Source organism: Microtus oregoni, unplaced genomic scaffold (genome assembly GCF_018167655.1).
Source record: "Microtus oregoni isolate MIOR12 unplaced genomic scaffold, Mior012 000004F_ref0000308, whole genome shotgun sequence".
In the NCBI taxonomy this organism is placed as follows: Eukaryota; Metazoa; Chordata; class Mammalia; order Rodentia; family Cricetidae; genus Microtus; species Microtus oregoni.
In genome coordinates, this window is record NW_024543063.1 from 11,657,711 (window position 1) to 11,685,329 (window position 27,619).

The 27,619-nt window shown below is 41.6% G+C and overlaps 1 protein-coding gene across 1 annotated transcript in view; it reads right to left on the reverse strand.

The window, feature by feature from the left end:
* Nucleotides 1-8,306: 8,306 nt before the first annotated feature.
* LOC121446923 (nuclear body protein SP140-like protein) overlaps nucleotides 8,307-27,619 on the reverse strand; it is a 61,762-nt gene continuing 42,449 nt past the window's right edge. Inside the window, 7 exon segments of the mRNA XM_041649824.1 lie at nucleotides 8,307-8,904; nucleotides 10,789-10,932; nucleotides 11,123-11,200; nucleotides 11,492-11,597; nucleotides 12,278-12,387; nucleotides 25,193-25,234; nucleotides 27,481-27,528. Coding sequence (XP_041505758.1) covers nucleotides 8,806-8,904; nucleotides 10,789-10,932; nucleotides 11,123-11,200; nucleotides 11,492-11,597; nucleotides 12,278-12,387; nucleotides 25,193-25,234; nucleotides 27,481-27,528 — 627 coding nt within the window. The 3' untranslated portion in view covers nucleotides 8,307-8,805.

Consider the following 27,619-nt stretch of genomic DNA (forward strand, 5'->3'; position numbering starts at 1 on the left):
CTGCAAGCAACAACAACAAAACTCCCCTCAAACCCAAACTGTTCTCAGTCACCCCTGTGTCTAGGGAGCAGTTATACCAGGGTTGGCTGTATAATCCCCCCTTTTCTTGTCTTGTCCATGACTAAGTGGCTTGGGTGGGAGAGAGATGGGGGAGGAGGGTCAAATACTTTCAGGTAATCTCTCAGGCTAGCAGGAAAATCCAGAGCTGGATCCTGACCAAGAGAAGCTTTCCCTCAGACCTCAGGGGAAGTAGGGGTGGAGGGGGAGAGATTCCCCCAGCTTTTTGACGCTCTGGGTTAGAGCACTGACTGAGGAGTTGTCACCCCAGCCTAGAACTCAAGGGTGGGAGGAAGCTGCCACAGTGGTCACCTTATGTCCACCCTTCTGAGATGTGGACCTGAAGAGATATGGGCAGACACCCCCAGAGAGTCCTTCCAGGAAGCCCCTGAGGGATCACCAGGATACACCAGGTTTCTCTCTGTTGCTCTGTCTGAGGAACCAGGGGACTGGGTGAGCCTGTGTCCTGTCAGGTCTCCAGCAGTCTTCTTGCCTGCGCAGACCAGGGCTCTGTTCTCATCCTTAGCTCAAATGCACAGGGACAGGGCTGGAGCGGGGCTGACTGACAGCAGCAGCCTGAGGCCAGGCCTGAGGTCAGATTTCAGGGCTCCTTTCACTGTCTCACATTTTAGCCAGGTCTCCAATTCTGCTTCTATCAGGAATGAAGTTTTTCTAAATGATTTTATTTTATCATAAATCATCTATATGTTTCTGTATGGGGTATGCACACATGAATGCATATGGCTCATGATATGAGAAGACCGTGTGTGATCCATGAAGCTGGAGTTAGCGGCAGTGTGTCACCGGATACAGGTGCTGGGAACCAGACCCTGGTCCTCTGCAAGAGCAGAATGCACTGTTAACCATTGAAGCAACTCTAGCCACAGACAGTATTTTGACCCTCATCTTCTGCCTTCATGTTGTCTGTCAGGTAGTATAGAACCAAGGTTGGGGAGAATGATAAACCTGGCATTTTGTGGCCCTAAACTCATTTACACTTCAGCCTGTCTCTTTCCTCAAGTTCCCTTACCTGTGAACCAGGTGAGTACAGAGGCTGGAAGCCTTGGCAATCCCATGATCATGATGCAGTTATCCCCAGGACCTAGTGGGCTTTGGGTAGCAACATTTGAGATCTTAGAGACTGTGCGGAGACTGAGTCTAACATCCTGTTTTCGTCAGGGTTCCCTAGAGGAACAGAACTTATGGAATGAGTCTCTCTATGTATAGAAAGGATTTTACCAGAATGACTTACAGGCTGCAGTCCAGCTAATGCAACAATGATTGGCCATGAGTGGAAAGCCCAAGGATCAAGTAGTTCCTCCATCCACAAGGCAGGATGTCTCAGCTGGCCTTTTTTGTAGGATTCATTTTCTGGAATCCAGAAGAAGCAGTCTCTAATACTGTTAAGACTTTAAGACAATCCTGAAGCCATTTTTGACAATTCTGAATCCTCTCAGCCTCTGTGCCATAGTGCTTCCCCTCCTCCCCTGGGAACCAAGGACCTAACAGCTACACTCGCAGGTACTCAGTTCCTGAACAATTACCCATATATGTATGTTTTGGTTCGGTCCCCTGGGAAACAGGGTCAAAATGACCTCTTACCTCATCTGATCTGGCAACAGCTCTTCAGCCAATTATTGATAATAGATCTTTTAAATAAGCCAATGAGAATAGTCAAAGAACAACCCCCCTTGCTTCTGTGGCCCCTTTAAAAGTAGACTGTACCAGCTATTCGAGGTCCCTCGGCTTCTCGAATGCTGGGGGACCCTGTCATGACAGAATTAATAAAATCCTCATGCTTTTGCATCGGCTGTGGTGTGTGAGATGGTCTCTGGGGGCGACTCCTTCTCGGTGTTTGGACGCTAGAGTCCAACAATACCAATGAAGGAATGGATGTGGTAGCAAAAATAGGGCAAGAAGGCAAAGACTAACAGCTTCCCTCTTCCAAGTGCTCCCAACAAAATGTGTAGCCCAGAGCAAAGGTGTGTCTAACCGCCTCAAGATCCCAAACAAAGGCGTGTTTTCCTACCTCAAATTCCAGAACAGAAGTCGACCCACCCAAATCCAACCAAGCCCTCCATTGTTGGGTTTTAGTTCCAAACGTAGTTAAGTTGACAATCAAGAATAATTATCAAACAACCCTAACCATCAGACCTCTGCCTAAAACCTCAGGAGGAAACTAAGGGGTGTGAGGCTGTGGAGTCATAGGCTTTGAAATTTATGAACTACTGGGGAGACAGAGGAGGAAATTTGAATATTTCTAGTGGGAGGTGTGAATGGGAAGAGATTCCAAGGCAGAGAAGGAGGAGGTCAAAGACACGGGCACACAGGAGGTCCACCTGCCATCTTCTGAAGATCTGAGGACCATCCATGAGAAACACCTTTGAAGAAGCCCAGGGTCCTGATAATGCTCAGGAGGAGGCGGGATGCTGGTCCAGGGCCTCATGTCCGGTGAGTCCCTACCTCAAGTCTGCATCATCTCCCATAGCCCTTCAGTTCAGCTTCTGTTTCTTCAAGTGGGCAAGGACAGAGATTCCCTGTGACCTGGGTACAGGTGAGAGACCCAGAGACTGCAGGTCATTGGTATCAGACATGCCTTTCATTCACAGGCCCTTGCCACAGAGGCTGGCTACGTACACACCACACAGCAAGGCTAGTGACTTCCCTTTCTGTGCCTGCTATCTAGGTTTTTTTGTTTTGTTTTGTTTTGTTTTGTTTTGTTTTGTTTTGAGTCAGGCTTTCTCCTCTGTGTGCCCTGGCTGTCCTTGAACTCTCTGGGTAGACCAGGCTGTCCTTGAACTCAGAGATCCACCAGCCTCTGCCTCCCAGGTGAGCCGTCACTGCCCAACCTTTCTTTTTTAACAATGATTTTATTCTCTTTTTAATTTTATGTGCATCGTTTTTTTTTCCCCCTGCATTTACATCTTTATGAGGGTGTCAGATCCCGCTGGGACTGGAGTTTCCGACAGTTAAAAGCCAGAATGTGATCCTGGGAACTGAACCTGGGCCCTCTGGAAGAGTATGCAGTGCTCTTAACTACTGAGCCAGCACTATCAGAGGGCAGTAGCCACTTTCTGGTCAGAGTGGGCAGTAGCTAAGAATACAACCCCCAGCCCCCAGTGGTTTCAGGTAGTCTCCTTAGACCAGGATTCTACTGCCATCGATGGGAACCAAAATAGTTATGTACACTATCATATCATCTGCAAATAACAAAAGTTTTACTTCTTCCTTTTCTATTTAAATCCCCTTGATCTCCTTTTGTTGTCTTATTGCTATTCCTAGAACTTCAAGCACTAAGTTGAAGAGATATGGAGAGAGTGATAGCCTTGTCTTGTTCCTGATTTTAGTGGAATTGCTTTGAGTTTCTCTCCATTTAATTTTTGTTGGCTGTTGGCTTAGTGTATATTGCTTTTATTATATTTAGATATGTTCCTTTTATCCCTAATCTCTCCAAGACCTTTATCATGAAGGGGTATTGGATTTTGTCAAATGCTTTTTCAGCATCTAATGAAATGATTATATGGTTTTTTCTTTTAGTTTATTTATATGATGGATTACATTGATAGATTTTCATATGTTGAACCAGCCCTGCATCTTTGGGATGAAGCTGACTTGATCATGGTGGATGATTTTTTGATGTGTTCTAGGATTTGGTTTGCGTATTTTATTAAGTAATTTTGCATCAATGTTCATGAGTGAGATTGGTCTGTAATTCTCTTTCTTTGTAATGTCTGTATGTGGTTTGGGTATCAGGGTATTTGTAGTCTCCTCATAAAAAGAGTTTGACAATGTTTCTTCTGTTTCTATTGTGTGGAACAATTTGAGGAGTATTGCTATTAGTTCTTTGAAAATCTTGTAGAATTCTGAGCTGAAACCATCTGTTTCTGGGTTTGTGGTTTGTTTTGTTTTTTTTGGTTGGGAGACTGTTGATGTCTGTTTCTATTTCTTTAGCAGTTATAGGTCTAATTAGTTTGTTTATCTGTTCTTGACTTAATTTTGGTAAGTGATATTTATCCAAAAAGTTGTCCATTTCCTTTAAGTTTTCCAATTTTATGGAGTACAGGTTTTTGAAATATGCCTAATGATTCTCTGGATTTCCTCCATGTCTGTTGGTATGTCTGCCTTTTCATTTCTGATTTTGTTAATTTGGATATTCTCTCTCTCTTCTCTGCCTTTTGGTTAGTTTGGATAAAAGCTTGTCTATTAATTTTCCCAAAGAATCAACTCTTTGTCTCATTGATTTGTATTTTTCCTATGTTTCTATTTTGTTGATTTCACCTCTCAATTTGATTATTTCCTGCCATTTAGTTCTCCTGAGTGAGTTTCCTTTTTTGTTCCAAAGTTTTCAAATGTTCTGTTAATTTAGTTGGAATTTTTCCAACTCCTTTATGTAGACATTTAGTGCTATGAACTTTCCTCTTAACACAGCTTTCATTGTGTCACATAAATTTGGCTATTTTGTGAGGTAATTCTCATTGAATTTTAGGAAGTCTTAAATTTCTTCCTTTATTTCTTCCTTGACCCATTGATGATTTATGTGAGCATTGTTTAATTTCCATGTGTTTGTGGGCTTTCTGAAACTAGTGTTACTGTTTAATTCTAGTTTTAAGCCATGGTGATCCAATAAGGTACGTGGGGTTATTTCAATTTTTTTGTATCTGTTGAGGTTTGTTTTGTTACCTAGTATGTGGTCAGTTTTTAAGAAGGTTCAATGAGGTGCTGAAAGGAATGTATATTATTTTACGTTTGGATGAAATGTTCTATCAATGTCTGTTAAGTCCGTTTGAGTCATAACATCTGTTAGTTCCCTTATTTCTCTGTTAATTTTTTGTCTGACAGACTTGTCTAGTGGTGAGAGTGTAGTGTGGAGCTCTCTCACTATTAGTGTGTAGGGTTTAATGTTTTATTTAAGCTTTAGAAGTGTTTATTTTACATACAAGGGTCCCCTTGTATTCGGGGCATAGATGTTCAGTATTGAGATTTCCTCTTGAAGGATTTTTCCTGTGACTAATATAAAATGTCCTTCTTTGTCTCTTTTGTTGGTTTTAGTTTGAAGCCTATTTTGTTAGATATTAAGATAGCTACACAAGCTTTTGCTTAGGTCCATTTGATTGGAAATTTTTTCCCCAATGTTTACTCTGAAGCAATGTCTGTCTTTGAAGTTGAAGTGTGTTTCTTGTATGCAGAAGAAGGATGGATTCTGTTCTCATATCCAATCTGTCAGCCTGTGTCTCTTTATAGGTGAGTTGAGTCCATTTATATTAAGAGATATTAATGATGAGTGATAGCTATCTCCTGTTATTTTAGTTTTCATTGTTGGTGATGTTATTTTGTGTGTTTTCTCCTTCTTTGTGATTTGCTGCTGTGAGATGATCTATTGTCTGTGTTTTTGTTGATGTGGTCAATTTCCTTGGGTTAGAGTTTTACTTGTAGTACTTTGTGTAGGGCTGGGTTTGTGGCTAGGTATCAGTTAAGTCTGGTTCTGTCATGGAATATCTTGTTTTGTACTTTTATAGTGATTGAAAGTTTTGCTGGGTATAATATTCTGGGCTGGCATCTGTGGTCTCTTTAATGTCTGCATAATGCTCCGATAACCATTTTAAAGGTAGAGCTGTTGGTGTCTTTAGAAGATTAGCAACTGGTTGTGCCCTGATTTTGTACAGCCTGAAGAGTCAGTGACTGTTCTTTATAATATCTTGTAATATATTCACAGAAACATATGTTAATTTATGGTTTGTTTGATTGTAAGATTGGGGGAATATTAACCTGAGCATTCCATTGCTGTAGCAAGTCACATCCCTGCAAATTCATTGCTATGTTAGCCACATACTGTTTTAATATTCTCCTCTGTCCTTCCGGCCCTATACATTCAACCTATCTTGTGCTCTGCTTTACCTGAGATAAGTCTTGATCTCTAGAAACTGAACATTTACTTCCTGAAGAGGCCAATTTGGATGCCAAGATTCTGATGAAATTATTATTACATTTGTACCTGTGTACAGACCTTCAATGACAATGTCATTTATTTGTAATTTTAATTTTGGTCTTTTTTTCTTTATAGAAGTTTGCCAAAATACTCATTTCCTGGTTTCTTTCTCCTGAATTTTTTGTTCTCTCTTCTATAGCCAGTCTATCATCCAGAGCAGTATGGTTTCTTACAATAGACATTAGGGTTTTAAATTGCTCTGGGAAGGAGATTCCTTTATGATGGCAGGAAATGACTGAACCCACTTTGACATAGGGGCTGGCTAGAGGCCCCTCATGGATTTTCCCAATGGCAAAGGATTACCTTGACTATCCCTTGTTGAAATAAATTCATTACTTCAATGCCTGCCTTTGCCACACCTTCTGCAAAAACCAGAAGGGAGGAGAATTCTGAATGGATTATTCTTTAAAAAATTGTTTCTAGTAACATCCTGTCTACAAACCTGTTTAAGGTGAACTTTTTTTGCCACAATTATAACATTTGACATTTCAAGTTTTTCTCAAATCTCTGGAAATCACCTCTTTCCTACCATGCACCATCATGGTCATGGGATACAATATTAATTGTATCTTGAAACCATCCCTCCAAAGGTGCTGACCTTGGCTTTAGCAGCCTAATTATCCTTTCGCATAGAGAATTAGCATTTTCAAAAGCCAGAGGTTCAATTATTATTTGTCTAACTTCTAAATTTGGTATCATTCTATTTATTGTTGATCTCAATCTTTGTAACAAATCTCTGAAAGTTTCTTTTGGGCCCTGTATGACTTTAGTAAATGTTTTAATCTTTTTTTTCTCCTTCTTCAATTCTGCCCCAAGCATTTAAAGCTGCATGGAATAAAACCAGGGTGTGATCATCATATACAGCTTGTCTTTCTATAGTAGCATCACCTCCTTTTCCAGGTATTTGATCTTAGGGGTTTTCTATACCTCTAGCTTTTCTCTGTTGTTCAATAGTCTTAGCCTCTTCTCTGAACCAGTTACTCCATTGTAATTGTGGAACAGGCTCTAAAACAGCTTTAACCAACTCTATCCAGGCATTAGTGATAATTCTATTGCAAACTGACCATGAGGTTAATATTTGCTTCACAAAGGTGAATGCATGCCATTTGAGACTATTGCTTCCTTGAATCTCCTTAAATCTAACATTGGTACAGGAGTCCAGCTAGCTGTTAACAGAACCTCTGCCATTTGGAATTCCTGTAAGGTTACTGGATATATTAAGGTTGGTTGTTTGAAAATATTAGGCTGTTCCTCTCTATTCTTACAATGCAATGCTGAAATTAATTCTTCATTAAATTCCTCTGTCTTGATTTGAATATCTCTGTGGCCTGTTTTATTAAGTTTTTCTAAGGTCTGTATCTTAGCATTCAGATTAACCAACTTTTTAGTGATAAGGCAAAATGATAAATCTGATAATGTTTATAATTGATATTGCATGAATCCCATCTAAATTAGAGATCCTCCCATCTGATCATTCCATTTTCAAACTGTCTAGCATATTATCATACAGAGACACAAATCCCTCCAATGTAATGGTGTTTCCCACTTTTTAATGTGTTTAAAAAAAAAAACTCTTTCTTTTAACTAATTCCTCTCTTTAAGAACTCCCAGTTGTCTTTCCAAAACTGCTGATGATGTTGATGAAGATGTGAGGCTGATTGCTGCTGTGTACAACAGTAAAAGCCTGACTGGATTTCAAGGCAGCCACCTAGTTTGGTAGCAGCCCAAGAAGGGAGTTCAGGGAGAGCCCTCCAGGAAAGGAAAAAAGAAAAACCTAGCTGGCAGGGCAGTGACTCTGGCCAGTTGTAGCTCTGGTCTATTCCAGTGACTATAATGCCACAGGCAAACGGCTTTATTGTGAATTTGTATGCCAAGTGCTGGCACCAAATGTAGCATGAATCATAAAAACCCAGAGACAGACATTGGGCTTCAACCTGAGGATCAGAAAAGCCAAGCAGCCAGCCACTGGCTCTTACCTCTACCTCAGACTAAAATGGACAATCCTACCTCTACATATCCTCAGATAGAGACTGAGACTGAAACCTGTCTCCTTCCATCTTATATTCCCCTCTGTTGCTGGCATTAAAGGTGTGCACCACCGCCCAGTGTCTATGGCTAACTGCTGTGGCTGCTGGGATCAAAGATGTTTGCTACCACTGCCTGGCCTGTATGAATAACTGATTAGTGTGGCTGCTTTGCACTGATCTTAAGGCAAACTTTATTTATTAAAACACAAATAATATACCACTATATAAGGCCTTTTTAAAATTTTATTTGGTGAATTGTTTGTTTGCTCTTGAACTAGGACCTTGCTTTATTACCAGAGTCACTGAAACTCACGATGTAGCCCAGGCTGGCATCACATTTGCAGCTATCCTCCTGCCTCAGCATTCCAAGGGTTGGGAATACAGGAGTGTCTCACCACATGAGTTGACATCTTGGAGAATTGTGGTTAATTATGAAGGGCTGTCAGGAACATATGTGTCACAGGGGAAGTAGGGCCAGGCCATCTGGAGACTGCCTCTAGCCTAGATCCTTGGGGAGCAAAGAATAGCAATCTATCACACCCTTTGTTCCCGCTGGAGGCAGGGGGATGGACCACAAGACCTGGAAGTGTGACTCCCATTTGCAGCTGTCCCCATGTGACCCAGAAAATCCTCTGGATATGATGGCGTCAGTAAAGAACGTTCACTGCTGCAGATGGGAAGACCTGACAGGAAAAGGACATGGTGCTAGCACACCAGCAGCATCTGTGACATCAGTCAACTGTTTTCATTTGTGTCCTGAATAGCAAACACTTCCTTGAAATTCTTCTCAAACTCAGACTCCAGTCTAAGTCCCATTTGGCCAAAGTTGAGGTCCTAGAAAACAACAAAGGCAAGAATGATGGTGCTCATTATCAGTGAGAGAACCATTTCCTCAGCACGTCTACCCTCTGATGGAATCTGTTAACTTCATGGTCCAGTCACATGTAAGGTAACTCAGACTTTGCTATTTCTGAGAATCTTGTCTATATAAAGAAACAAGCAGAAAATTTTCAGATTGGGGAGTTGACTCAGTGTGTCAATGCTCGCCACACAAGTGTGAGGACCTGAGTTCAGATCCCCCAAACCCATGGAAAGCTTTATGCAGTAACACACATCTGTAATTCCAACACTCTACAGTGATGACAAATGGATTGCCTTGTGTCAACAAGGTGATATATGAAAAGCACCCACAGTTGCCCTCTAACTTGATCCTCATGTGTAGTATGACACACATGCATCTGCATTTACACATGAACATACGCTTACCCATGTATACATACATACACATCACACATGTCCATAAAACACACACATATATATATATTTAAACTAGTGTGAAGTTTTCCAAAAAATGGTCGCCACCGGGAGTGGTACTACTACCACTAGGAGTTGTAGCTTTATTGGAATAGATGTGGCCTTGTTGGAGAAAGTGTGTCACTGTGGGATGGCTTTGAGGTCTCCTATGTTCAAGATACACCCAGTTAGACACAGATTCTTTCTGCTGCCGTGGATCAACATGTAAAACTCTCAGCACCTTCTCCAACACCATGTCTGCCTGCACATCATACACCATGATGTTAATGGACTAAACCTCTGCAACTGTAAGCTAGCTCCAAATAAGTTTTCTTTTATAAAAATTGCATGCTCATAGTGTCTATTCACAATGATAGAAACCTTAACTAAGACAACTAGGATCTAGAGAAACAACTTGGTGATCATGCAGGCTGCTATAATATTAGCTTTGGGGGATCTGAGGTCTTTGACTACACTCACATGCACATACACTGTGACATTTCTGCTAAATGCATATACATGCATGTGCATACACACACAGAGAGATTAAAATCTTGTGCCATCACACCTAGTGTTACGGAATAATCTTTTTTTACACTCTGAAGATGTGTCTCTGTATTACTTCAGCTACTTAAGGTGCCTTCTGATTGGCTTAATGAAGAGCTGGATGGCCAACAACTAGTCAGGAGAGGATAGGTGGGACTTCTGGGAAGAGATGGGAATGAGAAAGCCGAGGGATTCTCCAGCCAGATGCAGAGGAAGTCGGATTCACATTACTGAGGAGAGGTAATAAACTGTATGGCAGAACATAAATTAATAATTTAATCTTTAATAATTCAATCTTTAATAATTTAAGCTTTAAGAGCAAGTGGGGAAAAAGACCTAAGCTAATGTCAAGCTTTCAAAACTAGGAATAAGTCTCCAAGTCATTATTTGGGAGCTGGTGGGCCAAAAAAGTCTGGCAACATGTATTTTAAAATACATGTATTTTCAAACAAACAAAAAAAAAAGAAGAGCATATATTTTTAAAAAGATCAATCAATTAATAGATATAAATGTCCTTGTCTGGGGACATGCAGCTTAATTGTCCTCTTTCTGGTCCTCTACCCTTATAGACTGGGAAGGAAAAGAGCTCTGTGGTGCTGGCAACCTTTCTGTTACTGTAACACAGTCTACATATTAAATCGAAAAAATATTGTTCACTTCCGGACTTTTTTTCCTTTGAGATAGGGTCTCACACTGTAGACAAGTCAGGCTTTGAACACAAGACAATCCTCCTGCCTCAGCCTTTGAAGGCATGCCCCACTGTGTCGGGCACTCTTAGACTTCTTGCTTATGCAACCTTATTACAGGTACCAGAAATTAGGGAAAGAGTAATCAACCCAGAGGAAAGAAAATGAGATGCAGGCAGAGAGGGATGCTGACCTTGAACGTGGTCCTGTGGTTCTGGAAGATGAGCCTCATGTCTTGCACAAACTCTTTCACGTGGAAGTATTCTTTCCCTTTAAGCTTTTTCTTGATCAAGTCCAACCACATAGGTTCCATTATACCCACAGACATCTCTCTAAACTGATGACAGAAATAACAATGGGAGAGTGACAGACATGGCTCAGCTTACCTTCCACAGGGCCCCAGAAAGTCCACAGAAACAACAGAGTCTGTGGTCCTGGGAGATTGTGATCCCAATTCCACAAATGGCCCTCACATTCATGTAACATCATAGTTCCCAGTGATGGGAGGGCTCATCACCATTACTTACATAAAAATAATATGGCATCTTGGAAAAAAAGGAACTCTCAGAACAGCAGTAGATTCTCAAGAGGACAAATTCACACTTCTACAAGAAAAGGAGACTCAATCAAAGTGACTTACTAAGGCAGAATCCATACACATACCCAGGAGGAAGGCACCACTCAGACATATCTGGAATGTGCCCCAACATGAGTGTCTCTTGATTACAGACTTATAAAGGCTGAGTTAGTTTTTATGCCAATGGGTTGTATTGTGACAGCAGCGTGATGGAGTGTGGCTTGAAAGAGCAGGCTCCATTGCTGCTGTTCTTCTGTCCCCAAGCCTGTTTGTGCTCTTCCAGGGGAAAGGCAAAAGTGTGGGGATCACAGGGACTCACCAACTGCTCCTGGGGCGCCATCTGCCTCTGCAGTACCTCAGATTCCGGATGAGTCTGTTGGCTTCCTAAGGACTGCATCCTGCAGAAAATGCAACTCCATGGTGTCCTGAAAAGTTGGACATGAAGTGAGGAGGGGACAAGACTGAAAACAGCCACTGTTCTATGCCTGTCATTGTGCTTTCAGAATGGCTGATGGTGTCATCTCGGGGAGAGGTCCCCAGGCTCTGGGGGACCCCATGTGGGATCTTAAGCTGCCAGTGCTCTTATCACAGTTGTGGTAGGATCCAGTCCTTGGAAAAAGTGGGATTTATGGTGGCTGGTGGGAAGCAGAGAGGCCAGGCTATTAGGTCTGTACACAAAAAACGGTCTTCCACAAATTCTGGGAACTTTAGACTTTGATTGCTCCATATCTACCTGGTTAAATGTGGGTAGTGGTCATGTTTCCTTCTTTCATGAATAAGTACAAAAGAACTTGGCATATGCCACTCTCAATCCTTTGCACGAGGGGCTCTGGTGAACAACTTTGAGGAAAAGGTAGTAGTAGTTAGTGTGCAGACAAAGGGTCTAGCCTTTGTATCAGAGGAGAAATCAACCCTAACACAGAGAACATTAACCTCTTGCTGGCGGCATCTAGAAACAGCTCTCTGCTTCTTCCTGTTTGGTGTCTTTTAGTAAGAGCTCTTGCTTACCCCCTGTTGAGGCATAAGTTCACAATCTTCAAGGGTAATGTGTGTGACAAGGAAAGGGTGTCTAGGAGAAGACAGAGAGGGACCACAACTCACTTACTTCTCAGCCTCTACTACAGGGATGTGACACTCCTCATGGAAGGCTCTGGGGCAAGTGTCACAGCAGAAGAGCAATCCTACATTCTGGCACACCTCGCATTCATCTGAGTTCTGCATGTAGAAAGTAGAACATTTACATCACTGAGCGATGAGACCCACAGAGCCACTACTGTGGCAATCCTCAACGTGAAGCCTTTGCATGAACCTGCAGGGGCATGGATGCTTCTTCCTGAGACACTGTGGAACACCTTGGAATGTAAATTGCAGAACAAGACTTGGTGCTCTTCAGTGAAGTTTGATTGAAGGGAGCCATGAACCAATCCCAAAACAATCTTCCTTGGGAAACCAAAGATCCTGACACAGAAAGACTAGCAACAAAACAAGATTTTACATAATCTGAAAATTTTTTCTATCATATACAAAAAATGAGTTTCTGAAATAAAATATTAAGTCCATTTTTCCACATAGCAATGGCATCAACTCATCAAAGGGAGATGTACTGGGAATCCAATTTGATGGAGTAAACTAAGAGAATACCACATCCTGTAACTGAGCCATGAACATGCAATGAATTGAAGAAAGGGTCTGCAGAGAAGTGTTTTAGACACTGGGTTCTGTACCTAGAGAGCCCTGAGCCTGTGGTGGGGACTCTGAGAAGTCAGGGTATGAGTACAGATGACCAGCCAAGTGGGTACAAAGCAAAGGACTCTATGGCTGTTGGAATCTTGTAGAAGATTCCACACGACCCAAGAAAATGTGCATGTAAGGCCTGGAGTCACCATCTCTAAAATCCAAGGAGTGTAGTCATGGCAACCACCCAGGGTGGAGACTGTGAGGGTTTTATTTGTGAACCTCTGAGAATGTCTAATTGAGAGTATATTAATTACAGTTAACCCTGCCCACTGTGGGTTCCTGGAATGTGTGCGTGGAGAAAGTGCAGTGATCATAAACATTCATTAACTCATTGCTCTGTGCTCCTGGTGGTGGATGTGATGGGACAGTTGTTTTATGTTTCTCCCACTTCGACTCCCCTGCAAGGATGACCTGGAGCCTAGAACTGTGAGTCTGTTAAGCCTGTCCTCCCTTAAGCTGCCTCTGCCAGGGTATTTTATCATAGCCACAGGAAAAGGAAACTGAGACAGAGACCAAAGCTCTGCCATCATTTTCTTGAAGCATAAAGGAGAGCTCTGTTCTATGAAAGAGAAAAACCTTCCCAAATCAATAGAGATTGGACTTCTTGCCAGGCCTAACACAGAGAACCTTTAGTCAAATTTGGCACAGTCACATCTTGATGGGAACAGCAAAAGCAAAGCTGGGCCACATAATGGCCACCATGCCACCTCTGAGTTTTATCTCCACCTGTTGTGTATTTAAGAGGCTTTTAATAATTGTACATATTTTGTGTGGGACAATGGTCTGTATTCTGTCAATTATATTTTAAATAAACACTGATTGGCCAGTATCCAGGCAGGAAGTATAGTTGGGACAACCAGACAGGAAGTACAGGTGGGTCAATGAGAACAGGAGAATTCTGGGAAGAAGGAAGTCCTAGTCTGCAGCTGTGGCACAGCCACAGAAGAAGCAAGATGTGACGGCCTCACTGAATAAGGTACCAGCCACGTGGCTAACATAGACATGAATAATGGCTAATATAAGTTACAAGAATAAGTAAATAAGAAGTCTGAGATACTAGGCCAATCAGTTTATAACTAATGTAAATCTCTGTGTGATTTCTTTGGGGCTTAATGACTGGGGGAATTGGGCAGGACAGAAAACCTCAGACAACACATATTGGGGATATTGGATTGATGAAAAATATTTTATGAATCATTTATGCCTTCTCCCAGGAGTACTGCTTCTAAACTTCCCCAGGAAAGTCTTGAACATAGTACCCCTCCTGTTTTTAAGGAGATATCCTTATCTACCTCCAAGGTCTTCCTTGAAGTTGTGATGTACAGAAAAAAAACCAGAGGTCTCTTTATGAGGATATGAGATATTGTTGAAGCATCTGTCCCTGTAGTTACTCGGGACCAAGATAACCAAAGCAAAGTAACCTTCAAAAGGTCAACAAAATTTGGTGGGCTAGAGGAGTGATCTGGGCCACAGATCAGATTGCAAGCCTCTTCCCACTGTACACTCAGACAATTACATGGCATATACAGCAATAAACTTAGATTATCTGCAGTTATATTGATTGTCAAAGTATGGACTAAAGTGTTGATAAAAAGAATGAGATGTTAGGATCTCCTTTCTTAGAAAAGTTTGCACATACAGAGTCACTGTGGTGTAGTGTGACCAAGGAACAACCAAATGCCAGGATTAGACATATAGACAAATATAGAAATATAAAATATAAGCATTGTATTAAACCAGAATTTGAATAATACCTGCAGCAGTTTAGGCCTGAAGACTTTTCTTGGGATGCCTCTAGATTCTTAAAAATTGAATTATATGGTTAATGAATAAAAATAACTGTTTTTTAATGATGTCAAAATATGAGAGATAATGAATGGAAATGATAACTCTGTTCTGTCTATGAATGATGACTAAAAGATGAGCAAAAGAAACTAAAACACATGTCCCAAAACAAATATGATAAGCTCTATGTTTTGGAACAACATGAATATATGCCTGATTACTAAGTTCTGCATAAACAAAGAAGTACTGTGACTAATAGTCAGTCAGGCTGCAAGATTCTCCTGACCACCATGGCCTGGCTTACCTTCTTCCCTCACAACCTCCCTTGGGAAGCTGGTGGGGCTTTCCTATTGGTCAGTGTCAACACAGGAACCAGAAAGTGTATGAGTGCTCGTGTACAGGAGCATATGGGTTACTGGTGCCACCTTCAGGAAGAATGGTGACAGGTGGAGAACTGGGTAGTGACTCTATGCCCACATAGAAAACTCCCGTGTCAGACATGATGGAGCATTCCAGGAATCTAGGCACTGGAAAGTTGAGACAGGAGGATCAGGAGTTCAAGGCCATGCTTGGCTACATAGTGAGTTTGAAGTCATTTGAGCCCACATGAGATCCTATCTCAAAAAATAATTAAGAAAGAAGAGAGGGAAGGAAAGGAGAAGTGAAAGAAAAATCTCCCATGTAGTCCATGGGCTGTTGGGAAAATTTTTCTTCTTGTGGCTGTCTGAGGGACAAATATGAGACTGGCCTGAGGACTGGTCCACCACTGAATGAGTGATGGGAAGAAAAGAAGTAGGCAAGGTGGGAGGATCAACCATTCTGTGCCCTCCACCATCCCTGCCTTTAGGAGAAGCCTGACCTGAGGCATCAGTCTTGTTGGTTTTGCTCTATCACCCAAACTACTGGACCACTTTCCTTCCTGGGGCCTTCTCCTTCCTCCTCCAGACACAAGGTTGGCGTTCCTTAGATTTCCATCCTTGGCCATCCATATGATCAGAGGCACTCTCCTGCTGCAGGTTTCCCTTTGTGTCCTCAGTTTTAGGGTGTCTCATCTCTCCTCTGTACCCCTACATGTCCTAATGCTCAGCAATGTCTCCTCTGGGACCCCCTAGAGGCACCTAGATGCACTCATCCCTTTAAACTGTAGCCATTGTCCTACTGTGCCCTTCTCTTTCTTCGACATTTCCATTTTAGAAAACGTGCTCCATACACCTCAGATCCTGCTTCTCTGCTACCTCTCACTTCCCAAATCCATCCAGTTCCTTGTCCTCAGAACACTAATTATTAAGTTTATTTAAAATTTTGTTTTGTTTACCAAGATCTGCAAAATACAAAAATGCTGGTGAGCGCAGAACATTGACAGGACTGGAAGGATTAGGGAGACTATTCTTGCTTGGCAACTTGACCATATCTGAGATGAATTACAGTCCAGAAATGGAGAACATATTTGATTTGAATCTTGAGGCAGGAAGACAACATGTCCTTGATCAGGATTTTGAGACACAATGACACACGCATTTATTTCAGATCTTAAGGCCAAGATACATCTTTAATCTGGGCCACAGCTTCTGTTGGAAGCCTATATAAGGAAAATGGAAGAAGGAAGAGATCATTCATTCTTCTTTTCCTGATTGCCCTTGCCGTGCCAGCACATCTATTCCTTCACTGGCACTGGAACCTACTTCTTTGAGGGTCTAGTATTTACAAAGGACCAGCTGAGATACCCAGCATCATGGGACTGTGCAACTACTAGATTCTTGGACTTTCCATTCACAACTAGCCCATGTTGAATTAGTTAGACTGTAGTCAGTAAGTCATTCCAATAAAGTCCCTTTATGTGTAGATACATAGATAAGCAGACGGATATATATATATATGATATCATATATATATATGGATGGATAGGTTGATAGATAGATAGATAGATAGATAGATAGATAGATAGATAGATTCTTTCCATGAATTCTATGACTCTAGAGAACCCTGACTAATACAGATTTTGGTACCAGAGTGGTTCTACAAGAAGAGAAGTAGAAAGATGAATCTTCTAAGTATCTGAAATAGGTTAACATCTCCACAGGCACTCCATCTCCTGGGGAACTCAGAAAGTACTGAAAGCCCATAGTGTGAACTCTATCACAAACTTAAAAATATAAATGTTCTTGACTATCTAGATTAAACAATTGTGAGTGTCAAAGGATTTGGTGACCCTATGTATGAAACTTTGGACAGTTTGGGGAAAAATAAGATAAATGATGCTGCTGGCTGGTTGCTCTTTGCATCCCTGGATAAACTGATAAGAGAATAGGAATGAGCTCCATGATAAAATTAACCAATTTCAGAATACAGTGGAGGACAATGAATTTAAAGCTGACCTGCTCCAGATGTGAATAAATAGTCTAAAAGTTTCTAAGTGTGCCATGGAAAAGAATCTTCCTGCCAGTAGCCACAGAGTTCAAGTTGTGGGCAAACTGAATCTCTTATTACAAGGTTGCCTGAATTAGAGTCTGAATTCAAGTCTCAGTCTCAGAGGGTCAGCATAAAAAGTAAGGATGTCAATTGGTAAAGAATGGGATCCTATGTCTTGGGGTGGAGATGTGTGGGAGGACTCTACTGAAGCTGAAAACTTTGAACCCTCAGATTCTCAAGGGTTTATCTCACCTGAAGGAGTATACTCTCAACCCCACCCTTTCACCTTTTACTGAGGTAATAAGTCCTTCATTGTCTGCTAAACCAGCAGGGACTTTCTCTGAAATGCCAAGAAAGACAATACTGATGTCCCTCAAGGCCTACCAGTAATTGCCTTTAATCCTATAATCAGACTCAAGGCAAAGCAGACTCCTAGAGCAGATATAGAAAGTGTAGTCCATGAAAAAAATGTGCTACACTACTAAGGAGCTTACGGATTTTGCTAATTCATTCAAGCAGAAATCTTGGGAATGTGTATGGATATGGATCTTAAAGGTGTGGGATAATGGTGGAAGGAACATAAAACTGGATCTAGCTGAGTTTATTGGTAGGGGCCCACTGAGTGGAGATTCTAGGTTTAATATGGAATCTCTCATAAAATAATATAGGTGTCAAAAGCTTGTTTGAATGGTTGACTGAAGCATTTATCAAAAGCTGACCTACTGAAGAGGAGTTGGAGATGACTGATATCCCTTGGCTTAGTGTTGATGAAGGGATTTTAAGGCTCAGGGAAACTACAATGCCAAGATGGGTCCACTGTGAGGAACCTAATCCTCCACAATGGAAAGGCCCAGAAGATATGCCCCTCACAAAATCCTATAAGATGCAAAATGGTGGGAGGGGCATCAGTGCATTTGAAGAGTTTTGTTGTCACCCTTTTTTTTGGTACCAGACCTTTGGGTTGGAGATGCTGCTGCTCAACTGGATAAATTAAATGCAATGAGTTTAATTGGAACAGTTCACAGCACTGAGTCTTCAGAGACTATTGCCAGGTGACTATAGCTATCACAAGGGGCAGTGTAGACAAAACAATGTTCATAATGGCTGAACCTATAATGGTCAGCACAGCTTTACAGTGAGTTTTACAGTGGCATTACTCATATGGATCTTTGGTACTGGCCAATCAATCATGGTTCTTCCAGGCATGAAACAGATAAGAAACCTACTGCAGTTCTGTTTGACCTCTTTAAGTCAAAAAATCCTTAAATATTTAAAAGGAAGGCTACACTGGGTCATGGCAAAAGGCAATCCTGGCCAGTGATATGGGATTTCCCTATGTATGCTGTGATTATCATTGATGAATAAAGAAACTGCTTTGAACCTATAGCAGGGCAGAAGTTAGGTAGGTGGGGAAAACTAAACTGAATGCTGGGAGAAAGAAGGAGGAGTCAATAGAGAAGCCATGAGCCTCCGCCAGAGACAGACACACTGAAACTTTGCTGGCAGGCCATGACCTTGTGGTGTTACACAGATTACTAAAAATGGGTTAAATTAAGATGTAAGAGTTAGCAAATAAGAAGCTAAAGCTAATGGGCCAAGCAGCGATTTAAATAATATGGTTTCTGTGTGATTATTTCAGTTCTGGGCAGCCAGGACTAACAAGTGACCTTCCTTCAACAGGCCAGTGAATCAGTTTCTACACTTGAGCTACTTTGCAGATCCAGAACATCTTTAATGAAAGGGTAACCAGATTCCCCTGAGAAAGAACCCCAATAAGACACCTATAATGCCTTTTCCTTGGTACCTGTCAATTAGGACAACCAGAAGCAATTTGCTTTCAGTTGGCAAAACCAACAGTATAACTTTACAGTTTACCTCAGGGATGTAATAACTCTGCTGCCCTGTGTCATAACTTAGTTAGAAGGGATCTTGTTTGTCTCTTCCAAAAAATATCACACTGGTGCACTATATTGACAACATTATAATAATTGGACCAGTGAGCAGGAACCACTTTGAACTCATTGGTAACATATGTGTGCTAGAAGATGGGAGATAAATCCAGCCAAAATTCAAGGACCTTCTACCTCAATGAAATTCTTAGAAATTCAGTAGTGTGAGGCATGCAAAGATATTCCTTCTAAGGTGAAGGATAAGTTATTGCACCTAGTTCCTCCCACCATCAAGAAAGAAGCATGACATTTAGTGGGCCTATCTGGATCCTGAAGATCCAGATCCTTGGGTGTGTTATACTTCAGCCCATATACCAAGTGCCTCAGAAAGTTGCTGTCTTTGTGGGTGGCCTGGAAGAGGAGAAGGCTCTTCAGCGGGTCTGGGATGCTCTATCACTTGGACCTTATGATCCAGCAGACCCTATGGTACTTGAGGTGTCAGTGGCAGAGAGGGATGTTGTTTGGAGCCTTTGGCAGATCCCTATAGATGAATCACAGAAGACCTTTGGGATTTTGGAACAAGGTTCTACCATCACCTGCAGACAACTATTCCTTTGAAGGAAAGCTTTTGGCCTGCCGTTAGGCCTTCGTGGAGACTGAACATTTGACAATGGGCCACCAAGTTACCATGTGGCTTGAAATTCTCATCATGAGATGAGTGTTATTGAGCCCATCAAGTCATAAAGTAAGAGGTTCACAGGAGCAATCTGTTATCAAATGGAAGTAGTATATACGTGATTGCACCTGAACAGGTCCTGAAGGCACAAGCAAGTTCCATAAAGAAGCTGTAGCTGGGTGGTGGTGGCGGTGTATGCCTTTAATCCCAGCACTTGGGAGGCAGAGGCAGGTAGAACTCTGTGATTTCAAGGCCAGTTTGGTCTACAGAGTTAGTTCCAGGATGGTGAGGGCTGTTACACAGAGAAACCCTGTCTTGAAAAAAAAAGAGAAGAACAAGTTGCCCAAATGCCTATGGTTTCTATTCCTGTTACAATGCTGTCTGTTGCCAAGCATGCACCTATAGCCTTATAGGGGTTCCCTATGATCAGCTGACTAAAAAAGAAAAGACTAGGGTCTGGTTTATTGATGGTTCTGCATATTATGCAGGCACTAACCAGAAGGGGGCAGCTGCAGCATTACAACCCCTTCCTGGAACAACCCTTGATGTGGGAGTCCCCTCTGTGTGCTGTGATTACCATTAATGAATAAAGAAACTACCTTGACCTGTTGATAGGACAGAACTTAGGTAGGTGGAGAGGACTGGACTGAATTCTGGGAGAAAGAAGGGCAGAGTCAAGGAACGCCATGGATCCGCCACTGGAGATAGACATGCTGAAATTTTGCTGATAGGCCATGATCTCATGGTGATACATGATTAATAGAAATGGGTTAAATTAAGATCTAAGAGTTAGCCAATAAGAATCTAGAGTTAATGGGCCAAGCAGTGATTAAATTAATACAGTTTCTGTGTGGTTATTTCAGTTCTGGGCAGCTGGGATGAACAAGGGGGCCCTCCTTGCAACAAACCCTGAGAGATACTAGTAAAGGAAAATTTTCACAGTGGACAGAACTTCAGGCAGTACACATGCCACTGCAGTTTGTTTGGAGAGATGTGCAATTGTTCACTGATTCCTGGGCTGTAGTCAATGAATAGTCAGGGACTTGGAAAGAGCATGACTGGAAAACTGGTGAGAAAGACATCTGGGAAAGAAGTATGTGGATAGAGCTCTCCAAATGGGCAAAGGATGCAAAGATACTTGTGTCCCATGTAAATGCCCATCAGAAAGTGACTTTAGCTAAGGATGAGTTCAATTATCAGGTAGTGGTTAGTCTCTTTCCCAAGATATTCCTGTCATTGCTCAATGGGCCCTTGAATGAAGAGGCCATGATAACTGAGATGAGGTTATGCCTGGGCTCAACAACATGGGCTTCTGTTCACCAAGGCAGTAAGAAGGATTATGTCTGGACAGAAGGAGATACTTTAGGGCATCTCTTAGTGCTACCGTATCCTATGATTAAAGTTAATGGAAAATTACAGCAACCTAATCCAGGCAAGATGACAAAGAGCACAGACCCATGAGGAACAAAGGTATGGATCATTTTTTCTGGTAAAAAGAGCTAAGATCTGTTGTCATGCTTTCCTCAGGTGGAGGAAATACAGACTAGGTAGTAGAGGAAAGCAGATCTAAAGATCATCTAAGGCCACGTGATCAGTTGCAGAAATGAGGATTATAACCAACACAAGTGCTTCTGATGTATTTTGCTAAGAATGTATTTGTGCAGATATTTGTTCTTTCAATATCCTTATCATATGTTGTAACAACTAAGAGAATACTAATAGATTGTCCCCTGAGGGACATTGCCACCTATTCTGAATTTAAAATTTGTTTGTGGTTATATGAGGGATAGTTATGTCATATTAGGTGCAATTATGACCTGGTTTGCTATAGAGATGCATATTGATACAAATTTAAAATCAATTTTGTTATACATGTATATATATATTTCTGTTCTTGATTAAAATATTGTGTTTTGCAGCTCATTTAAAAATGTAATACATAATTAAGAAATAAAGGTTAATAGATAATCATCTATAGTAATCAAGCTTATAGTCATGTTAGGTTTTTTAGATATATAGAGATCTATTTCAGTTAGATAGGTTTTCTTTAAATCTTTCAGAGACCTTCAGAAAATGACATTTAAAATATTTAAATTATTAACTTAAGACATCTCATGACAATGAAACTCATCTGCTTCTGGCAGCACCAATCTACTTCAAGAGGATGATGGGCATCAAAGAGGCTCCTTATGGAGTTTGTTAGCCATTTGGGCAAGAAACTGCTCTTGCCTGGACTGCTTAATGTTATGCTGCATAAACTCGGCATGCAGGATCCACAGAGAAATGACTGCTGGAGTTGCCTAAAGAAGGTGAGATAGTCCTTCAGGGTTCCTGCTTCATGAAAGAGTCTGCCAGACATTCTGCAGGACACAAAAGAAAGTGACTGACAAACTGCCAATATAGGTGGAACTGTCTTTGAAATTTCCTGTTTTATGGAAAAGTCTGCTGTATACTATGGACCTGTAGACTGAAGATGGATGCCCCAACAGTACAGAAGAATTTTGGGTGACTGTCCAGGCAGTAAGATGTCTCTGTCAATTCTAGAGTTTTGTAAGTTGCTTACAATATGCTTCCTGTTAACTTAGATAATATTATATCCTTCTGGAGTCTTTGATGGAGTTGAAAAGTAGATAGTTATAATTATAGTTTTCCTTGGTTATGACAAGAGATAAAGTAGATATAAATATTGTAACTATAATTCTTGCTTGATAACTCTTTTGCTATATGTAAGTTTACGATGCTAAAGTTAAAACCGTCTTTTTCATTTAAACAGAAAAAGGGAAATGGTGTAGGAAGTCCTTCTGCTTATGTTTTGCTTTTATTGCTTAATTAATAAAGAAACTGCTTTGGGCTTATAGCAGGACAGAACAGAGCTAGTCAGGGAAAACTAAACTGAATGCTGGGAGAAAGAAGGCAGGGTCAGAGAGACATCATGGAGTGGCCAGAGGGGAAAGATACAAGCTGCCAGCTGGGACCTTGCTGGTAGGCCATGAACCTCATGGTAAAATATAAAATAATAGAAATTGGTTAATCTAAGGGATAAGAATGAGCTATAAATATGCATAAGCTAATAGGCCAAGCAGTGTTGTAATTAATACAGTTTCTGTGTGGTTTTTTTGGGGCTGAGCAGCCAGGAACAAACAAGCAGACTCCAACAACACAGGTTAACATATAATGTGCTTGTGAGTGTACATGGCATAGTTATATTATGTTTAGGCATTATTATGACCTTGTCACTGTTTTTATTTGGAAATTAATCATGACAAAGGAGATACAATTGTGTGTCCAGTTGACAGGAGGTGGATTTTGATGACTATTCTTTGTTGTCAAGTTGACTATATCTGGAATGAACTACAATCCAGAAATGGAGGCACATCTCTGATCCAGATATTGTGGCAGGAAGACAGAATGCCTTAGATCTGGATCTTGAGGTGGAATGACACACACCTTTAATCCAGACCTTGAGGCGGGAAGACACATTGATAATCTGGTCCAAACCCTCTGCTGGAAGCCTATATAAAGACATGGAAGAAAGAAGGATTGGTTCTTCTTTACGTGCTTGCCCTTGCCTTGTCAGCACCTCCATCCCTTCATTGGCACTGGAGTGGAGCCTACTTCTTCAGGGTTCCAGCATGTACAGAGGACCAGCAGAGACACCAGCCCCATGGGACTGAACAATTACTAGATTCTTGGATTTTCCATTCACAACAAACCTTGGTTGGGTTAGTTGGATTGCAGCCCTTAAGTCATTCCAATAAATTATATATATATATATATATATAATATTTATTAAATATTTTTAAAATTTATATGTGTGTGTGTGTGTGTATGAATAGAGGGATTCTTTCTATAAGTTCTGTGACTCTAGAGAACCCCAATTAATACAAATGGTTTACCTATGCTTGAAAACCATCCAAGGTGACCGAGGAAAAATACCCTGTGAATTGTTCAGTGGTGATGGTTTTGGTCCTAGCCAGATGGGATTCCTGATGGCGCCCTTCACAGTGACCTTAGGGAATTCATGAGGCATGAGGATCTACTTACTCTGCAGGCAGCTATCTGTAGGAAGTGGAGTGATCCAGACCTAGGATTTATGCATGAAGCCTGGCCTGTTTCTCCTGAGCTCTACATGCATTTGGGATACAGACTGGGACATGTTCTTTCCACACACTGCCTTTTACAGACACTGTCTCTTCTCGTATTTGCTCTTTTTCTTTCATTCACAGCCAGCCATGCCCACTGCCACTCCAGACCCTGTGCCAGGGACCCCAGAGATCTGGATCTCTGTCTCCTTCCCTCACCTTTAGTATAAATGAGAACACGTGGTAAAAGACATGGTAGGATGAGAACACGTGGTAGAACACACAGTAGTATGAGAACATGAGAATACATGCTAACACATGTTAGGATGAGAACACGTGGCGAAACACATGGTAGTATGAGAACATGAAAACATGTGCTAACACATGGCAGGATGCGAACATGAGTATACATGCTAACACATGTTAAAATGAGAACATGAGAACATGTGCTAACGCATGGTAGGATGAGAACATGAAAACACATGCTAACACATGGTAGAATGAGAACATGAGAACACATGCTAACACATGGTAGGATGAGAACATGAGAACACATGCTAACACATGGTAGGATGAGAACATGAGAACACATACTAACACATGGTAGGATGAGAACATGTGCTAACGCATGGTAGGATGAGAACATGAGAACATGTGCTAACACATGGTAGAATAAGGACATATGCTAACACACGGTAGGATGAGAACATGAGAACATGTGGTGAAAGACATGGTAGAATGAGAACACGTGCTAACAAATGGTAGGATGAGAACATGAGAACACATGGTATCACATGGTAGAATGAGAACATGAGAACACGTGCTATCACATGGTAGAATGAGAACATGAGAACACATGCTATCACATGATAGAATGAGAACATGAGAACACGTGCTAACACACGGTAGAATGAGAACACGTGCTAACACATGGTAGAATGAGAACATGAGAACACGTGCTATCACATGATAGAATGAGAACATGAGAACACGTGCTATCACATGGTAGAATGAGAACATGAGAACACGTGCTATCACATGGTAGAATGAGAACATGAGAACACGTGCTATCACATGGTAGAATGAGAACATGAGAACACGTGCTATCACATGGTAGAATGAGAACATGAGAACACGTGCTATCACATGGTAGAAAGAGAACATGAGAACACGTGCTATCACATGGTAGAATGAGAACATGAGAACACATGCTAACACATGGTAGGATGAGAACATGAGAACACGTGCTGAAACACATGGTAGGATGCTTCTGGCCCAAGCACACAGACTGGCTCCTCCTGTCTGGGTGGGGAACAAATCTGGTAATCTTTGTTCATCGCCCAGGGCAACACACCCAAGCAGACAGGGACCCTTTCAGGGGAGAGGCGACAAAGGTGAAGGCTGGGACTTTCCAGGGATTGTAGCTAAGAGTCAGTACTTACCTGAGAGTTAGCTGGGGCACTAGACAAATCCTGTGTTCTCTGCTGAAAGAGAAAATTTGAATGACAATGTTAAATGTAAGATTTAAATGATAGTTGTTTAAATTAGTTTTATCACCACCAGCATTATTGATGTTATTTTTGAGATAGGTCTTGGGTAGGCCAGGCTGGTTTTAGATTCACTATATAACCAGTTGGGGCTGGACTTGAACTACTGATCTTCGTGTTTCTACATATGGAACATGGAGTGCTGGCATTCCAAAAATGTGCCATCATCCAAGGCTAAAATTAGTATTATTACTGGGAGTCGATGGGGTAGGAACAGCTCAAGAATTCCCATCTAACAAATTAAAGCTTAATGCCAACAGCAAAATCAAAGAAGCTACTTCAGTCTCATAAGGCCACCACCTAATCTCCCACTAAGGGTTTTTAGTCATGGCCACTCAAATGTATTTCTCAACTTCACTTTCACCTCAGCCTTTAGAAGCCATGGTCTCTCGCACCTGTAGGGGGTTCCCAGAATCTCTCCCACTTGACAGAGGGCATTCACTCTAGAATTTTTTGATTGAAAATATTGGTTTAATTCATTCTGTCTGGAGGGTTTCTCTTAAATATATCTACTTCTTTTCCATACCTATTTTTATGGACCTGTACATCTCTCCAGAGAAACAGGTGATGTCAAACTATTATTGGACCCAAAACAAATTCCACTCCCTGGCTCTTGGTCCTCAGGAAGCCTTTGTTGAGTCAGGCAAAGAGGCAGCATCTGTTTTTTACAGGCCGGTTTGAACAATTCTACCTCTCCTCCAACATTAATGGCTCTCGGCCATTTTTCTTCAGTTTGACCACCCAGGATGTATCAGCCTTGACCACAAGCTCCTTACCCCAGAGTAGCTGAAGTGAGCCTGAAGCTATGATACACCAATTATAGCCCAGAACACCTAAGGCTCAAAGAGTTCTGGAGTCTGGGTGATCCTAGAGAGGAAATCTATCACCTTCTGTAGCTCTCCTAGGGCCATAGCCCTGAAAATCAAATGAACCTAAGGCACCCAGGGCTGCAGCTCTTCCTCTTAATGGCCTTCCGAGCTCTATTCACAACTCAAAGAGCAGCCAGACCAACTGGACGTTTAGAAGAAAAAATGGACTTCACATTGCTTTGCACATTCATTGGGAAGATTTGTCATCCTTCCCTTCTGTGACACAAGCCATCTCAGCCCATAACCCCAGTCCAGGGGCAAGAGCTGGAGACAAGCATGATCTGCGGTCCAATCACCTGAGAAGGGGGCTCTCACTGTCACTGTTCTAGAGTCTCCCATGTCACACTGTTTGTTATTCTGTAATGTAAGCAGTGACTGGGACACAATCTTTGAGGTCCCTCGGGGCTACGGTTTCTATCTTCTGTGCAGACCATGGGTCTTCTGTGTATACCTGGCAATTGTGCATTAAAAGATGAGTAAATATGGCTTCGCTTGGGAAAAGAGAATCCAGGTGTCTCAATGCAGATATTAGCATACAGAATCTGTGGTTCTGGTAACCATACCGGGCTGTCTGACACACACCAGCCATCACCAGAAAGCTTAAATGATCCTGTATGAGCTGGGAAGTTGTCATGTGACACCGAGATTGACAAGAAAGATTCCAGAACCCATGGCTCTGAGCAGATGAAGAGGCCCTAGCAGGATTATGAAAGTGGAAATGGATCGTGGCTTCTCTTTCTCTGAGAATCCTGTTCTTACTAATAGAGACTCAAAAGAAAAGGCAAGAGCCCCTGTTGCTATGAAACGCTGCATCCAGGAATAAAAATGGTTCTGTGGGTTGGACAATTCTATCTCATTTGAGTCATTCAGAAAGAGATACTCTTAGAATTTAGAGGGAGGTAGAGGATATGGACTTTGAAGTAGTCATTGACCAGGTTGGGAGGTAGTTTCCTTTCAGGAAACTGAGTGATTGATATGTCCCAGTGGTTCAGAATCCAAACCAGTCAGACAATAATGCAAATGACAAATAATACACAGGCCTGAAGTTCAAATTCACAGTGAGCTATGAAGCATAGTATGGAGTGTTTTGCGGCCCATTGAAGTCTATGTTGGTGATTTTTTATCATCTCCAGCTCAAAGGAGTCAACACTGAAGGAAGACCTGACCTTACTCACAGCCTGAGTGAAGACACAGGCTGAAAACATGAAAAGAAATAGTAGAGGAAGGAAGAAGGGTGACTTTAAGCTTGACAACCCAACCGAGACACCATAAAATAAGAAGTTTTGTGAGTAAAACCACACGATAAGAACTCACCTTTTTTCTCTTGCCATAAATTCGTGGAGAATTGGGGAGAAATTTTCTCTGCAAGACAGAAGGATCTGAGCATGTATTTCAGAGGTGTGAATTGGGAATTGAACCTCCTTCCAGAAGTTCTGCCTGGATCTTCCATTCA